This window comes from Gossypium hirsutum, chromosome D12 (genome assembly GCF_007990345.1).
Source record: "Gossypium hirsutum isolate 1008001.06 chromosome D12, Gossypium_hirsutum_v2.1, whole genome shotgun sequence".
Taxonomy (NCBI): domain Eukaryota; kingdom Viridiplantae; phylum Streptophyta; class Magnoliopsida; order Malvales; family Malvaceae; genus Gossypium; species Gossypium hirsutum.
The window spans coordinates 61010231-61028359 of NC_053448.1; the positions used below are offsets into that span (position 1 = coordinate 61010231).

Sequence of the window (18129 nt, forward strand, 5' to 3'; positions counted from 1 at the left end):
TCTTAGGATGATAATGTCATCAAATTTTTATTTTTGTCAAGTTGAAGCACTAAATGGGCATAGCCACCAAGTTTAAGAACCAAAGTGAAAAAAAAAAGTTGGAGTACCAAATTGGACCTAATTGATAAGTTCAGGGATTAAAAGTTATGTTAACCCTTAATAAATAATAACTACGTATTAAAGAAGCCAATTGAGTTAAAGTGAGTGCAGCATCTTTTCCTGGGAAACAAACGGAAAATCCCCCCCAAAAAAAGGAATGAAAATCCGTAAGCTTATCGTCAGCCAACGCTCTACTCTCACTCACAGAAAACCGTTATCAAACTTCCAATTGGAATCGAAACAATGCCTCTCGTCGTACACGGAGGAGCCGGAGCTCGAAGGTTTTAGCCAGTTCATCGATTCCCTCAAAAACTACGAGAAATCCGGCGTCCCTAAAGACGCCGGTACCGATTCCGATGATGGGTTCGATTTGGGCAGAATGAAACGCCTTATGACCGGACTTGGCAACCCGCTATCCAACTTCAAGGTCCATCCTCTTCCTTTTCAATAAATTATGTTCATTTTCTTCCATTTTCAAATCAGTGCTGACACAATATATATATATATGAAATGATTGTATAGAGTGTTCATATTGCTGGGACAAAGGGAAAAGGATCCACTGCAGCTTATTTATCGAACATCTTACGCTCTGAAGGTTATTCTGTTGGTTGTTATACTAGGTGCGTTTTATGTTTGCTGTCTTCATATTTGGTTGTCGTTTTGGATGATATTGCAGCACTGTAATTTATATATGTTTTGTTTTTAAGCAGTCCACATATGCTTAGTATAAGAGAACGTATGTCAGTAGGAAAAATGGGGAAGCCAGTGTCTTCCAATGCATTGAATTGCCTCTTCCATAGTATTAAACGAAGTCTCAACGAAGCTATTGTGCTCGAAAATGGATGTCTTAGTCACTTCGAGGTTCGTACATATTGAGATTTTTCGTATCTATTAATATCGTTTTGTTGGATATAAGCTAACATGTTTTTTTAGGTTCTTACTGCGGTGGCATTCGCTTTATTTGCTCAAGAGAATGTGGATATTGCAATCATAGAGGTGATTTTTATTTGCCTAATGAATTTTCGTTACAGCACCTTTGAGTGTGTATGCGTGTGCGGGGCGCAAGCAGTTGTGTCTGCCTTCATGTTGGACTTACTGTTCCTTTTTTTTCTTGTTTGGTTTGATTGTAACGAGACAGGCTGGTTTAGGGGGTGCTAGGGACGCTACGAATGTTATTTCTAGTTCGGAACTTGATGCGTCAATCATAACGACGATAGGTGAGGAACATTTGGCTGCGCTCGGGGGTTCTTTGGAAAGCATTGCAATGGCAAAAGCTGGAATCATTAAACATGGTCGTCCAGTTAGGTGATTTTACCTGAAAAAAAGGTTTTGTTTGATGTCAGTGTGTGCTTTTTGAGCTCGTCATTTAGTACCTTTCTTAATCAGGACCATAGATTCAAATAAAAAACTTTGGTATATGATGTTCTTTTTCTTCATATATATATGCATGCATCAAAACCAATGGATTGTTGCTTGATGGGTCGATTTTGTATTGGTTTTGAGATATAATGCCTGTTTAATGGTTCTAATTTTCAGGTGATTTTAGGCGGGCCATTTCTTCCCCACATTGATCGCATTCTTCGTGATAGAGCATCTTCAATGTTTTCACCTATTGTATCAGCATCTGATGCTGGAGTTAGAACATCCATAAAAGGAATTGGCACGTTTAAGGGCAGACCTTCTCAATGCTGTGACTTGGTGATAGGACTTGACCATGGCTCACAGTCGGTATGTTCTTTCGAGCCTTACACTGCAAATAACTTGAGTGCTTTGAACTTAATTCCCTTTGTATTTTGAATCATTTTCATGAACTTATATTGTTTAATCTACACAGTCCATTGAGTTACGTGATCTAAACCTGTCGATGCTTGGAACTCATCAACTTCAAAATGCAGTAACTGCAACATGCGCGGCACTATGCCTGCGCAACCAAGGTAGGTGCTTAATCTTCATTATTCTGATCGCTTGATTTCTACTGATGCCAGCATCATAGAAACTCGTGAGTAGCCCAGCAAACCAAACTTTAGGTAATGATAAAGCATGAATACTACGTGGGAATAAGTCATCAAGGCCTTGTTAAGTCCAGTTAAGTTTTTTTTTTTTTTTGGGTTCTCTTTTATTATTTCTTATTGTTTCTTTGGATAATTTTGTGCATGCTTCAGGATGGAGAATCTCGAACGGATCTATTAGGGCTGGCTTGGAGAATACATTCTTGCCAGGAAGAAGCCAATTTCTGACGTCCAAAGAAGCTGAGAAGTTAGGATTATCAGGATCAACAGTATTAGTCGATGGAGGTTTATTCCTCTTGATTTCCTTTGTTTTCTATTTCTAGATTTAGATGAGCAGAGAAATTAGGATTAACTGCCTATTCTTGTAATCATTCAGCTTTATATGAACTCGTCATTTTCCTGGAAGTACTTCTGATGGTGTACTTATGTTGTTTTTCAGCTCACACGAAAGACTCTGCAAAAGCTTTACTGGAAACAATACAAACGACGTTTCCGGATTCACGATTGGCTATTGTTGTTGCTATGGCTAGTGACAAAGACCATTTAGCATTTGCTAAAGAGTTCCTTTCAGGTATAAACCGACACCCCATAAACTCTAGAATGGGGTATCATTAGTACTTGATAAATTTAACTCTGATTTTTACCATTACTCTCTCAGGTAAACAACTAGAGGCAGTCTTCCTAACAGAAGCCGACATAGCTGGTGGCACATCACGGACGACCTCGGCAACCGCTTTAAGAGATTGTTGGATACAAGCTTCCAGAGAATTGGGCATTGAAGTTCTTCACGATAGAATGACACGGTATAGAGAATTGTTCGAGGACAACTTCATTTCCTCGACAAGGGACTCGAAACATGAAACCATAGTTGCTGCCCAGAACTCGCTATCGGATTCCTTGAGGTTTGCTAATCAAATTCTTAGAGAAAGAACGAGGAACGAGCTAGGTATTCTCGTGGTCACCGGATCTCTGCATATTGTTTCGCTGGTATTAGCTTCTCTTAATAGGTAATGGTATTGGCTCAATAAACTTTTTACTAGTCACACTTTGCTATTGCTTTGCACGCCAGAATCAGAGATTTGTTTGTGAGTTTTTTTTTTGTTTTTGTATAATCTCATTATGTAATAAATATATTTATTAAAATTTTGTAATAAAATTGAAATGGTGAAGTTAAATGTTTAGGTTCAAGTCTCGTTTTGACACGTTAATAATTCATGTGCTTAAGTGCATGTTATGCTTTGATTTACGGATCTTGATGGTGGAAGAAATTATGAATAGTTGTATAAAAGAATTAAGTGTTATTACTTGCAAAATTTTAATATTTTTCAACAAATTTAAATATTTAACTATTTTTTATATCGAATGGATTTTCCTTTTTAGTCAAATAAGAAACGAATGATAAATATATTTAAATTACACCTAATCGTTCGATAGCTTTAGCAACGGTAGATAAGACATGTTTGAGAGAATCAAGTGATAATTTTTTCACGATTATGATGGTTACCATCTTGGTTGAACTTACTAAAATATAATGGTTTTGAAACGTTGAATGGCTGGTACTCGCAAAACTGAAATTGTTACTGTCTTGGTTGAAGTTGTTAGAAAAATAGTTAAGAAAATTAAAAAAAAATTAAAAACACAGTTACTTTTGAAGCGTGTAGAATACTTTTTCTTTTAAGGCGTGTAGAATAAAACCCTCAACATTTCAAACAGAATAAGTGAAAATGGTTAATAGAAAAACCATTTGATGTTAACTTAGAATTTTAATTAAGTTACTGGTGCCCACATATTAAACCATAATTACTTTCGTGTATTAAAATTGAAGATACACCACACATAATCTTTATTTATAACTATGCCCAAAGCTTTTTTTACTTTTACTACTAATATGGTCATATGCTTATCCTTTTCTTAATAAACACTTACAAGAGAACCTTTTAGTTCTTCTTATTGAAGTGACATCATTTTTTATGTTTACGTAAGTAGAGTTCTTCTATTACCTCCGTTGCTTTAAAGCAACAAATACCAATTAATGAAGAATCAACTCAGCTTCAATATACAATGGGTTGCATTAGTCTTCAAATGATTCTTTATTTTGAATGGGATTTACCTTTGAACTTTATAATTTAAAGCCGGGTTGTTGTTGTTGGTGCCTAATAAGGGTTTTAATCTCTTTCCTTTTGTATTACCAAATCTCTCAATAACCCTTATGATTAAAGGATTTGTCAAATTACTAAATGATTTGACATAAGTAATAGTAATTACCTTATTAGAGATGAATTCTCTAATATAATCACATCTTATGGTAATTACATCTCTTATGTTTAAAGACATAACTTACGAACAATTTAAAATTTTAGTTTGAGAGTTATTTTATCATATAACTTGCATTTTCAAATTTATTTTATTTTATAAAAAAATTACTTTACAAAATAAAAAAAAATATTTATTAATGGGTAAAATATTGTCACTGTAAATATAAAAATCGTCGATATAAAACAAAAAAAAACATATATTGTCAAATGGGATATTGTGACGAAGTATACATCAATGCTATAGTAGTGTGCCGATATAAAATTTTAGCAACGGTAAATTTGCACCAGTATACATCTTCTGATTTATACTAACGGCCTTTTGGTTAGTAAAACTTTTGCCGACAATTTTTATTCATTATTTTAATACCTTTTACCGATGATTTCTTTACCGTGACAATCATTGACCGATGTACTTTTTTATCCTAAAATTTATGATAGAAAATCTAAATTTTACATTTTAAAAATTATAAAAAAAATTATGCATTAATTTAACTAATTTCGTGGAATTATCAATTTATAAATTTTACTCCAAATAATATAAAAAATCAAAATTAAACAATTAGTTTACTTCCTTATGTCGTAATCAAAGACCAAACAACACTTTTTGTAGCTATAGAATAATTCTTGGTTCAACTGTTATCTTAAAGCAAGCATCATGGTGATAAATTATTATCCTTCCTTTGTCCACCATATATAAAATCATCATATGAAAGACACGTTTTAAAGCCTGTTAGAAAAATAAAATAATAAAATTAAAACAAGAAAAAAAAATGAAATTACTAAAATATGATCGCTTTGAGGTATGTAGGGTTTTAAAATAATTTCAAGATACAGCAAAAACAAAATTCACATTACTTTAAGCATAACTATCAAAATAATTAATAGAAAAGTTCTTTGCATAAGCATCCAATAACTGCATCTTTCCATAAGATATCCTTTCATAGAGACATATCTTTTGATGGGATACTCTTTCATAATATTTTGTTATTTTACAAGATAACTCTACATAAAATTATGTCTTTATAAAATAATTTTACGTACAAAAGTTACATCTTTACAGCACAACTATTCATTAATAATTATAATTTATTAGGCCTTTGTAGATAATAAAATATTATTACCTACCAATGAGACCTGATCATGGGCTGAGCCACTCGTCCAGGCCTGAAGGCTCGTCTGAAAAGTGAGAGAGTTTAAGCAAAAATATAGGCCCAAAAAACAAGTAAAGATAAAAAAAAAAAAAAAGACCTGATCTCTCAATGGGTCAGACCTCAAGTAAGATTTTTTAGTCTGCGCCCGGCTCGAATCTAGCTAAAAAGTTTTTCTACTAGTACTGTTTTGTTGTTGTTTTAATGTCATTTTATTATTTAATTGCTAAGTTGCAACTATTTAAGTATAAAGATTCTTTTTTATGCGTTTTTGATTTGTTGGGAAACATTTATTTTAATGTTTTTAATGTAATTTATGTATTATATTTTTTAAAATTTATTTTTATATAAAAATAATACGGATTGGCTAGGTTGAGCTCGGGTTTAACATTTTTTTTATCTGAGACGAGTTTAGACAAAATTTTAAGCCCATTTTTTGGGTTGAGCCAAGACTAAACCTAAAAAACGGGCCTAAAATTTTGTATCAGCCTGACCCATAATCAAGTCTGCTACCAACATTATAAACTATTAACAATATATGCCTTAGAAGTTAAGAGGCACCTAGAACTTTAATGTATGTTTTGTAATTTTTATGTGAGAAAATGGTTTGTATAAACTCTTTGCATGTGTGACATCTCCGTACTAGGTAGAAATTGTCACAATAGAAGATGGTCTCCTTTGTGTAACATTAATGAAGTAATACTATTATTCTACTGTGTTGTAATCCATTGTGACATTGTTGTTGTTAATTAAGGAGGAATTTCTTGAACCAATAAGCTGAATACTTAAGGTATCTTCTCAAGTTGTTCTTGTAATCAATGTATGTGAACCCGAACCGAAGTGTATATCCAGAATTCCATTCGAAGTCATCCAAAAAGGCCCACATGTAGTAACCCTTTATGTTAACACCCTCCCTGCCAAAGAGTTAAAAAAACTTTGATTTCAGCAATAAGTTGAAGCTAAAAGCTAAAGTTGATCTATGAATTCAGTAACTTTTGTTCCAAGTACTCAGTGGATTGCTTTTAGAAGGTACTTCAAGTGTCCGCCAAGGTATCGAATCCTGGTGCTATCTTTGAGTGCTTCTTTTACTGTCAATGAAGCATTATTTGCTTCAGCCACCCCTGCACCAAATAATCAATAAAATAAAATAGGTTATTGGTTAAAATGCGTAAAAAAAAAATTAGATTAAAATATGCTCCAAGTCCTTGTACTCACATTTGGAATTTAGTCTCTCTTTCTTTTCAAATTTCAAAATTTAGGTTTAATTGTTACCACCATTAAAATTTTTTTATTAAATTCATGTTTAGTATAATGTTTTTTTTATTTCAAAACATCATATCAACGAATTTAACATAAGAATTTTAATGATTTTAATAATTGGACTTACATTTTCAAAATAAAAAAAAAATAGAAAGATTAAATTTCGAATGTATAAAATAGAAAGATTGAAGACTCAGGCAATGTGGCTAACCATTTTCTGTAATGTAAATGGTCGGATTGTTATATTTCTTCTTTAAATATAGTAGAAGGTCTCTCAAACCTTTTGGATAATTGAAAAGCCAGCTCACATCAGTCTGCAAAATTATTGACACCAATATTTTGGTCATCAAAATGGCCGTTCGAAGAAGGCAGAAACAGGGGGGAAAGTTTTTTTTTCTCGGCTGCAAGAACTTACGGTTGTGCCGATGGGAACTCCGTTCTTCTCGGCTGCAAGAACCAAAAGGTATGTTAATGATGATGGAAGTGTTTTATTTTAGGGTTCAAATATAATAAGATAATAAGCTGTGGATTGGAAAGTCATTAGCATACTTGTGAGATTTACTCTGGCATCAGTGGGTAGGAAGGGAGTATTCGATGGACCATTTTCTGCGTAGTTAGTGGTGTAGTAATTTGCACCAAGGAAATCAATTGACCCTTTTAACAGCTTGGACTCTGCTTCAGTGAATTTGGGCAGTCTATTTCCTACCAATGGTTGCATGCTCTTTGGATACTCACCATATATTATTGGATCCATAAACCTACACAAAATTTGCCAAGAGTTATCAGCGAGTCGAATTTTTCATATGCAACACCTTAAATACGATTATAACACGAAAAGTAACATGAATAACGGGTCTGGTATTCTTTTCGACTCACCATCCAAAAAGGAAATCCCGAGCCCTGGAAGCTGCCTTGCGGTCCGCGGTTGTATCAAATTTTGGTTCAAACCAAGTGGTTACTAAGGTGATTCCAATTTTTCCCTTTTGAGATGCCTGCACTTTCTATCACTATTAGGGTTGTTCTATTATATGTTGATGATTCACTTTTGTCCTTCATGTTTATTTATTTAAAATCGGATGCGAACCTGGTATTTCTTCCTGTAGAGATTGACGGCAGCTGCATGGGAAAGAAGAAAATGATGGGCTAAGATATAAGGCCGGGTTGAAGAGGGAGGTAAGCCCTGGCCGAAGCCTAAGCTCCACCCATTAGGTTCATTCATGGTCACCCAATGCTTGACTCGATCCCCAAATGTTTTAAAGCAAAAATCAGCATAATCTACAAAGTCATCCCTGTCAAGGAAAAATATAAATTAAACCTTTTTTTAGGTTTATTTTTACTCTTTCAACAGACGTTTGTGAAGTGTGGTCTATATGAAGTTGGTAAACCCTTTAACACGCCCAATATTGTTATCAGTAAGGGGTTTTGTCTTTCGACTTTACAGAGAGCCTGAGAGCCCAAGTGTGTGAAAAAACGGTGGGTTCATAGAGTGAGAAATTTGTCTTCTAACTCAGCCAAAAGCTTAAGAGTTCGAGTGTTTGAAGAAGCAGCATGAAAAGGAGGTGGGTTTGTAAAGTGAGATCACCTAGTTGGGTGCCTAATAAGGTGATCCATGTGTGTTGCCCATCATTCCCCACCAAAAAATTCTTATAATATTAGTGCTTGGTAGGATTTAAACCTATGCGTATTCACCTTATTAAGTATCCGACGAGACGCTCACACTCTATGAACCTACCTCCTCTTCAAGCACTCGGGCTTTTAGCAACAAAGATGAGAAACAAAATTCATGTGGTAGCATACCCACCCTACCATGCTTTATAAGTTTTAGGGTATGAGTTCGAGTCAAAACATGCATAACCCACCAATTCAAGCATTTGACAAGACACTCTTATTCTACAAACCCATCACCTCTTCAAGCCTCGCCTCTTGAAGCATTCAGGCCCTCATCAAAGACAAGAGACAAAACTCCCATCGAGAATAATATCAATCTGTTAAAAAATCTATCAATTCTCGGTGAACTACTTCTTTAACTTTTTCAGATAGAGTCAACTTTACGTACACAATTTTGGGACTTTGAAAATCCACCATATTCATCTTCAAGAGCTTGGGGATGATCAAAATGGAGTAAAGTGACAAAGGGCTTTAAACCATTGGCAAGAAGATCGTCTATGAGATTGCTGTAAAATTGGACACCCAATGGGTTTACCCCGCCACTAAGTTTCCCCTCTGCAAAATAAAGACCATAAATTTCAATTTTAATATTAAAATAATTAAAATTAAAATGGGTAGATTAAAAGGAATGATCTTACTGGGTAAAATTCTAGTCCATGAAATGGAGAACCTGAAGGAATCCAAACCAATTTTTTTCATAAGCATGATATCTTCCTGTGGAGCATTAAATTAAGTGATTTTTGTTAGACTATATAATGACCAAAAATGTTATTATGAATCTAAATAATTAAATAAAATTTTATTGGGCAACAAACCTTGTAACGATGATAAAAATCAACTGCAACATCTCCTGTACTTCTATCAACAATTCTTTCTGTCATAATTAGCCAAATTTAGAATTTTCAATAAAATAAATTGTAATTAATTATAGTGGACATTTATTTGGCATATATTATTCCCGTAAAAACAAAGGACATATTTTATACATAATTATTTGGTAATGAAAGGGATATTATTATTGAAAATCTTGATAGTGTTTTCAATGTCATTGCGCATATATATTTTTTCAATTGAATTTTATTAATTTATTATTTTCAAATAATTAATAATTTATTTTAAGTTTTTAAGTCGTAATATGAAAAAATAGTGAACCTGGATGTTGTCTAACGAGAATGTCCCATACACTTGGTCCTTTTCCATCTTCAAGAGCTGCTCCTTCAATCTGCAAGCAAGGAATTAATAATAATCATATAGTTTAATTACAATATTAACCCCTGACCTAACTTATCTTGAACCGATATCCAAATAATTTCTAGTCTAATTATCGATTCAATCAATCCGACTAAATTATCTTATACGATTCTAAATCTTAAATATAGTGTATATATTAATAGGAGTAGGTAAGCTACCTGGTAAGCAGCTGATCCGGCACCGAAAATAAAACCAGGTGGAAAACAGCTTCGGTTAAATGGCCTCCATTTATGACTTGCTATTGCCCCATCCATGGCTACCATTAGTACCAGCAAGCACAACAGCAAATCCCTCTTGTTTCCCATTTGCCTTATCCGTCTCAGCTCCTTATCTCTCTATATGTACCTATACCTATATATATATATATCCCACTGTTATAGAGACCGGCAAAAATGGCCGTCCACGTTTAAAGAAAGAATAATAAAAAACTTGGCATTAAATTAAAGTGTGCGGTCAAGTATGATGAGCACTTGATGTTATTGACTCCCACATTATATATAACTTTATGGGGTTAATACAGTAAAAGTATTATAGAGATTTCAGATTATATTTTGTCTTTTCTATTAAAAAGATAGACAAATTAGTTCATGAATGTTAGATTAAAGAACAGATCTATCCTTATGTTTAAAATTTCATTTATTTTTCCCGTTAAAAATTGGTCCTATAAGCTTAAAGTACACATGGCATGTCATGTCTCGCTATATGGCTATTTCATTAGTCGTGTCAATTTTTAACAGTACATATAGAAAAAAATTTAACGAAAAAAACCAATTTTCTCTTTAATTTAATGTATAGGACTAATTTGCCAATTTTTTTAGTATAGAGGGCAAAAGGCAATTTTACCCCTAGTATAGGGGCCTTCATGGCGCTTTCACCTATCAATATATTATTTGGTACCTAAGTTTAGTTTCAATATTCAATTTGATATTTAAGTTTTTTTTTCTCAATTTGATACCTGAGTTTGGTTTCAATGTTCAATTTGAAATTCAGACCAAATGGCAATATGTGATCCAATGAATATTTGATACCTATACTCTCAGAGAAAAATATTGATACTTAATTAGATGGAAAAAAAAATTGAACTACTAAATTGAAAATTAAAGTCAAACCTAGATACACAAAAAAAATTAAGTGTCAAATAGAAAAAACTCTAGTATCATAAATATTGAAACTAAATAAAGAAAATTAAATACCAAATAATATATTAATATTTGACTTGGTCAACGTAAAAAATAAAGGCAGAAAACTTTGAAGAGTAAAGGGTTGTTAGTATAAAACAAAATAAATATATTAAATTTGCAGTAAAATTGATAAAAGACAAATGAAATTGCCGGCCTTTTTTCTTTTTGTTGGTCAAAGTGTCACGGGCCGCAGTTCAAAGCCCGTGACCAGCGCACCAAATGCATCCAATGGAGGTCTGTTGCTCAGATGGGGATCATTTGGACTACGAGAACTAGCCCGATTCAAAGAGATATTGGACAAGCCTATCAGATTGAAGCCCGGTTGGCCCGATAATGAAGAGATGGCAACTTAGGCAAATATGGTAACTAATCTTAGGAGATAGAGAGAATCTTATCTTGTAAAGATTAGATTAGATTTGATAAGGCTTATCTTGTAAATCCCTAAAATTAAGGGATATGGTTAAATCTCATCCGTCGATGTAATTGTATCTTGACCGTCGGTTTTGGGGGAGCTCAACTATAAATAGAGAGCCTCCCTCATTTGTACTCACTCCTGAATTGTTTCATTATTCTTTGTGAATAAGAATTGAGAGCATTTACTCAAACTTTTCTCTCAAGCGTTCTTGCTTTTGTTCATCTTTCAAAGATCGTTCTTAATTCGTTCTTCCGCTGTTCTTCGTGGAAACTTTAAGGGAATTCTGTTGAATCCTTTATTGTTGCGAGTTGAGCTGACTTAGGCGTTTTTACGGTTGAATCCTTTATCGGTGGAAGTTAGGCTGACTTAGGCGTTTTTAAACCAAGAAACTGCCTAAGGCCGCACGGATGTGTGGGAAAACTCCAAGTCTGTGACAAAAGTACATGGCTGAAAATGTCCAACAACATCATCCATTTTCCGCCACTATTTCTCCGGAAGGTATTTAAAATTAATTTTTGTGCGAAAAAGTATTTGAAAACATTCCGAGACGCATTATTATTTAAGAATATTTCATTATTCTACTTGCAAATTTTTTGTATTTTTCAACAAATATATCGAATGCAGGGATGATATAATTTTTAACTCTTAAATTTGGTAATTAGGGTCATTTTTATAATTGTATTTTTTGGTCTGCCTCAGTCCTTGAATTTAGTAATTAGATTCATTTTTTTATCTCAAAATTTGGATTCTATTAAGATTTGATGATGTAATCTGTGTTACTAAAACAAGATCGGATCAGATGGACTGAAAATTGATCGATATAATAGTTCAAATAAAGGGGTGGAATTGATTTACTTGAAAACTAGCAAAAGAAAATTTTTAAAAAAGAAGATAAAAATTAACATTTGAACCCATTTAATAAAAAAATATTTTATTATTTTTTTTATATTTCTAATGTTCTGATCTAGTTATTAAAACATTGAATGTAACTTTGAGATTTTACCACATCATCACCTGAAATTTAAAAAATTGTCACAAAATCAACTTTAATATATTTTTAAAAATTTAGAGACCGAAATGAATTTAATTGTCAAGTTTAAGGGCCAAAGTGAATAAAAAATTATAAATATCAAATTGAACCAGTTAGGGTATGATTTTTTAAAAAATTCAAATCTTAGATTCAAATATTTTTTTAAAAATTCAAACATACTAAAGGTATGATTTTTTATTATTATGTATTGTTTTTCAGAAATATAAAATGTTGGCTAAAATATTTGAATGGGGTAAAACTGGAATGCTCATAAGAAACTCTTAAGTGCTTATATTAAACTAGTAGAAGTAAAATACATTAGGTGTTTTGTTTGAATATAAATCTTAAAAGATCTCCTTACAAATTTCCTAAAAAATCTGGACACCTTCCTTAATATTAAAAGTTAATTTGACAATCCCATCAATTACTTGATTATTCTTGTTGAGAACATACCTGTAAAAATTGGAATGCGTCCAAGTTTTAAGAGAGTCGGCAGGACAATTCGACTAGATGCTGAAGTTCATTTGCGAGAGAAAACACACTCAGAAGCAAAATAAATGGTGCTGTGCTGGCCTGCTTGCCGGGCCATAAGATTCTAAAACCTATATTTGGTTATGTTTTCTTGTACATCGGTTGGACATGGAATAAATCTTCCAAGTAATGGCAATTCTCGGGTGCAGGTGTTTATAGGTTTCAGTCAAAGTTTAAATATGATATATATATATAATATTAGTTTAAGCTTGATTTTATTTAAAATATAAGTTTAAAATTTTATCAAAATTCACTGATATTTATAAATAGTTAATTTAGGTTGATTTTAAGCCTATCCATATTAATTTTTATTTTATTTATATTTAATATTCAGTCATTTTATATAGCATTATATATTACTAAATGTTTATTTTTTTTACATGTTAAAATTACATAATATATTTAATAACAAAATATAATATATTAAAAAATAAGTAAAACTGGGTCAGAATTGGGCATTGAATGCTTGAGGGTAAACTAAAGCCTAATTTCTTTTTCTGAAACCCAGTTTTCAAACTTTTTTTTTTTGCCTAAACCATCCTATTTTTAGGCTGAGCTTCCTCTCGTTGTTCTTCTTGCTGCAGCCTTATCCCTTTTCAAAATATTCTTCCCTTAGGATCGCCTTTGGAAGCCGGAACGTAGGGTTCATGATGATCCAGTGGGAGTTCCTCACAAAGCCAGATAGTATAAATAGCATTCATTGTAGTGATGGTAAGCTTGGACAAGTAGCCCAACTCTTAAACAAGTCTACTTGGAAGAGGACAATATTCTATTTGAGTGCAAAACATCACTCTCAAAGTTGTCTCTCGACACTAAACGGCACCTCTTGATACATGAACATACTAAACCATGACCGTTAAAAAGTGCTTTGCGCAAGTAGGACAATACATGACCTCTATATCCATACACAAAGCTCTATATTCGGGCATCAAAAGGCGCCTTTAAGCTCTCTTTAGAGCCGGAGAACAAAACTCTGCGAGTGCTCCACTCCTCAATGATCGTTTTTCAATGCAATGATATTCAAAGAGAACAATACTCGATTTGTGTGGTGTTCCGCACCATCAAAACCCCATAATGGTTGATTTTGGGTTCTGTAAAAACAGTGTGAAACTACAAACCAAGAGATAAAAGAGATCTAATAAGACATTCAGTGAGCAAAACCATACTGTTTAAATGATACAGTAGCCAAAGTATTGGCCTTTGATCATAGCTATATCAGAGGCTAGCTAAACTAATTCATTAACTTAAATAATCAAAACCCCTTTTCCCTTCTCCCTGTTTCATAAGCCAAAAGAATCTCACAGTGGAACAGTAGAAGAGGAAGCTGTTTCAGCTACTGCATGTGGGATTGATGTTGAAGCAGAGGTTTCCGATTTAGCTTCGAAAGACAATTGGTTTCCATTGTTAACTCGCCGAATTTCCTCCACCATTTTCACTAGTCCGGCCATTTTCGGTCTCTGCTCCGCTACCCTCGCCACACAACTCATTGCAATTTGTAGCATCTCCACCATTTCCTCCTCTATATTCGGATACCGTAGGAGTTCTACATCAAACACTTCAGCGGTCCACTCTTCTCGAACTACCGAATGCACCCATCTCACCAAATGAACGATCTCCTCCCCACCGGTGGCATGTATTGGAGATTTCCCGGTTAATAGCTCGAGTAAAAAGACCCCGAAACTGTATACATCGGATGCTTGAGTTGCTTTCCTTGTATCAGTTACCTCCGGTGCACGGTAACCTGCAGCACGCATTACAGGCAGAGGCATCGGGCTCATCACTGCTGCTAAACCGATATCTGAGACACAACCGTACCGTTCTGAGTTAAGGAAAATGTTGGAGGCTTTTATGTTTCCATGAACAAGCTTGCCATTGTTTTGTCTGTGGATATAGGCAATGCCTCTAGCAGCACCAATAGCAATTTTAAGCCTAGTTTCCCAGTCCAACGGTGTCCGGTCTTCGCCCCTTTTACCTGAAATTGAGGATCAAAAAACAAATTACAGTAAACAAAACGGACCCAAATTCATCATTGTGCAGCTCAACTGTATACAAGGTAAGCATATTACCATGTAGCAAAGCAGAGATACTTCCAAGTTCATAGTAATCATGAACCACAAGCTTCTCGTCTTTCGAATAATAATATGCTCTAAGTGCGGACACATTCTCGTGTCTAATATGACCGATCACCTCCATGTGCTGCTCAAACTCCCGTTTAGCTGAGGTTACTTCTTTCAACCTCTTCACTGCCACAGTGGTAGCATCCTCCAAGGCTGCTTTGTATGTTACACCAAATGTACCTTTCCCAAGCACCTCAGCTGATGCACTCAACAAATCCTCAAGATCAAATGCAAGATTACAACCCTCGAAAAAGATAAGCCTGTTGTTGTTATCGTGATTCGCAGAAGCCTTTCTCTTCAAAGGGATTTCTTTCTTTGGGGTATTTTCAGGAACTCCTTGTTCCTTTTGTTTCTTGGATTGACAACAAATGATCAAAAGGGCAACTAATATGAACAGCACACAACAACTTCCTATTACTATCCCCAACAATGCAGGTTCACTGAGGTTTTTTCCTTTCTTTGATGGTTGACCATTAGGTGGCTGGCTTGGAATAGGAGAAAGGGTACTATTTGCTGATGAAAGGTTGGTATTACCAGAAAATGCCCAACTTGGGAATCTTTCGAGGGAGTTTGGGATGATCCCAGTGAGATTATTATTGGATAAATCAAGCTGTTGTAAGCTAGGGATATTGATATCAGGAATATCACCTGAAAGTGAGTTATAAGAAAGATCCAAAGCTGTAAGGTGACTGGATTTTGTCACTGAAGGATTAATGCTTCCATTGAAGCCATTGTTTGAAAGGTTTAGAATTGTAAGATTATTCCAAATGGAAAAATCAGGTAATGGACCAGAAAAATTGTTGAATTGAAGGTAAAGTGTGGTTAAGTTCTTGAGTTGGGCAAAATCAGAAGGGAATGAACCTGAAATAGCATTGGATCTAAGGCTCAACACCTCAAGAGCTGATAACCTACTCAAAGTGTTACGTGGGATAGGACCATGAAACCCCATTCCTGGTAAATGCAGACCTATAACCCTGGAATGATCATTGTTACATGCCACACCAACCCAAGTGTTGCAAACAGAGTCTTGTTTGCTCCATTTGAGAGGCCTTGAATGATGAATATGTTGAATGAAATCTAACAATGCTTGTTTGTCTTTAACTGGTTCAGCAACTATGGATGTGAAAATTGTCCCCAATAAGAATATGAACAATGGGTTCATTTTCATTTTCTTGCCCATTTTTCCCAGCTGCTTCAAAATCCCAATAATTCAAACCAAAAGATTCTCTGTAAAAAAGGGTATATATATCTATATGAACTTGATTAATTAACCTAGAGTCAAAAAGTATAATCATTAAAGAATCTGTTGGTGGGCTATAATCAGTAGTTAAACAATAGAGACGTTTGTTTTCAAAACTTGTATAAAAGAAGATTGACTTAAATCACTTGATTTTAGGCGGAATTGCTTCAAAAGCAGTAGTTTTAGGTGAGTTAGGTCTGTTTATTTGTTGACTTTTCATTCTTTTTAACTTTTTCCCCTGTTTGGTTACTGAGAAAAAAATGTTTAAACAAAAAACTAACAAGATAAGGAATCTAATTTAGCCAATCTAAAAGTTAAAACTTAAAAGAAATTGAAACCCATTAACTGTTGTCCACTTAGCAACCCAAACATGACTGAAAGTTCAATACTAACATTCAAAATTTTCTCGGCAACCAAACAGCTAATATGCAAACACCAAAGAAGAAAAAAAGACCAAGAACTTACTTGCAGAGAAAAGCCCAGAAAATTTGAAGAATTTGGCAGATTAATCCCTGTGAAACAATTAAAAGGAAGTAAAGCACATTATACAATAATCAAATGAAACTAATCCATTAGATAATCATTTGAGAGATATTTATGAATTATGAGCTGTTCTTGCTTGAGAAAACAGCATCACATGCAAAAAAAAATGATAATAATAATTATAAAATAAGCTACCATCCATTAGATAATCATTCGAGAAGAAAAAAAGAAAAAAGAAACAAAAACCACAGTCCCCACATGCAAATATTAAGTACTCTTTTAAATAAATACCGCAGGACCAGGAAAAACCATGTGAAGCCAAAAAAAAGGGTAAGAAAATCTGATACAAAACAGAAGCTTATTTTTAAATTTTTGTATTCATTTGAGCTAAGAAGAAAAAAAGATTAAAGGAAATGCTGTGAGTGTGGGGTAGAATACATACCAATCCATGCATGGGATTTTTTGCTTGTTTTTTTCTGCCATTGATGATTGCTTTATGAAGCTGGAGCTGGTTTTTGGATGATCAATGAATTAATATTACAAAATAATATTAATAAATGAATTAAAGAACAGAGTCAGGGAAGAATTAATTGGAGGGACGGTGATAAGGTTGTCATTGTGAGTTAAAATTTATGAAAATTAATGATTACATTTGTGGCCAAAGATTTCAACAAAAAACATGCTTTGCCCCTTTCATTGTTACGGCTATAGATTCAGAAAACATTTGTCATTTACTTTTATTTTCTTGACAAATGATGATGATGACTTCTTCTTTTTTAATTTATTGTGAAGAATGTGATATAAACTTAGTGAATTTGAGCAAATCAATCAAATTAATTCCATTCTTTGAAACTCTTTTTAACTTGACATTAGTAAATTCTTACGAAAGCTTTTTTTATGAGGGAAATTAAAAAACATTTAATTACGGTTTTAGTCCCTTGACTATTTTAAAAGTTTGGATTTAATTTTTTATTTTTTATTTGATATAATTTAGTCCCTCTAATTTTATTTTGTTGTCATTAAAGTGAGGAGTTGAATAAAATTCCGTAAAATAGTTTTAAGCATTGTTTTCACAATCGAATCGGTGGTCAAATGGATGAAATAATCGATTTTCAGTATTCATTGTTAAAAATAAATATATTAAAATAAACATTTCAGGAAAAAAATGAAAAAAAGCAATAAAGCATTAAAAATTTATAAACACATTTAAATAAAAATAATGACATAAACATTGATTTTGACCAATTTTTTTTTATTTGGGATGGGCTTGGTTAAGTTGGTTAGTATGTTAGGGTTGATTTTTCTTTTCAGCTTGGGCCAACAACATAAAAAAATAAAAATCAAATTTTCCGTTTTTTTATCGATTCAACTAGTTTTCAATC

The 18129-nt window shown here is 33.5% G+C and overlaps 2 protein-coding genes, 1 long non-coding RNA gene and 1 pseudogene across 9 annotated transcripts; 2 read left to right on the plus strand and 2 right to left on the minus strand.

The window, feature by feature from the left end:
• Positions 1–168: 168 nt before the first annotated feature.
• LOC107947263 (dihydrofolate synthetase) lies at positions 169–3296 on the plus strand. Its single transcript, XM_016881855.2, has 10 exons — positions 169–526; positions 622–719; positions 810–960; positions 1033–1095; positions 1238–1399; positions 1636–1827; positions 1934–2033; positions 2262–2393; positions 2548–2679; positions 2767–3296. Exons 1-10 carry the CDS (start codon positions 257–259, stop codon positions 3117–3119), a joined length of 1653 nt encoding a protein of 550 aa, XP_016737344.2. The 5' UTR covers positions 169–256; the 3' UTR covers positions 3120–3296.
• A 3241-nt stretch (positions 3297–6537) lies between these two features.
• Positions 6538–10109, minus strand: LOC121224369 (vicianin hydrolase-like; annotated as a pseudogene).
• LOC121224370 (uncharacterized) lies at positions 7608–8134 on the plus strand. Its single transcript, XR_005921993.1, has 2 exons — positions 7608–7794; positions 7935–8134. It is a non-coding gene; the product is annotated as an uncharacterized lncRNA (long non-coding RNA).
• A 3817-nt stretch (positions 10110–13926) lies between the features above and the next one.
• Positions 13927–17566, minus strand: LOC121224371 (probable inactive receptor kinase At4g23740). 7 transcript variants are annotated; one of them, XM_041107608.1, is made up of 4 exons: positions 17190–17566; positions 16730–16776; positions 14974–16213; positions 13927–14879 (listed from the first exon to the last, which is right to left on the minus strand). In XM_041107608.1, the coding sequence occupies exons 3-4, from the start codon at positions 16202–16204 to the stop codon at positions 14206–14208; spliced, it is 1905 nt and encodes a 634-aa protein (XP_040963542.1). In that variant the 5' UTR covers positions 16205–16213; positions 16730–16776; positions 17190–17566; the 3' UTR covers positions 13927–14205. The 7 variants fall into 7 exon arrangements, with proteins under 7 accessions (XP_040963542.1, XP_040963541.1, XP_040963538.1 ...); XM_041107607.1 differs by having other exon boundaries at positions 14974–16216; XM_041107604.1 differs by having other exon boundaries at positions 14974–16251.
• Between the last annotated feature and the right edge of the window lie 563 nt (positions 17567–18129).

What these genes read in the sequence shown, in the direction of transcription:
- LOC107947263 (XM_016881855.2), top strand. Translation starts at nt 257, where the DNA reads ATGAAAATCCGTAAGCTTATCGTCAGCCAACGCTCTACTCTCACTCAC. An exon ending in TCATTAAACATGGTCGTCCA is followed by an intron (nt 1,400 to 1,635) that starts GTTAGGTGATTT and finishes TCTAATTTTCAG; the next exon opens with GTGATTTTAGGCGGGCCATT. An exon ending in TTGACCATGGCTCACAGTCG is followed by an intron (nt 1,828 to 1,933) that starts GTATGTTCTTTC and finishes TAATCTACACAG; the next exon opens with TCCATTGAGTTACGTGATCT.
- LOC121224371 (XM_041107608.1), bottom strand. Translation starts at nt 16,204, where the DNA reads ATGGGCAAGAAAATGAAAATGAACCCATTGTTCATATTCTTATTGGGG. An exon ending in TATCTCTGCTTTGCTACATG is followed by an intron (nt 14,880 to 14,973) that starts GTAATATGCTTA and finishes CCTCAATTTCAG; the next exon opens with GTAAAAGGGGCGAAGACCGG.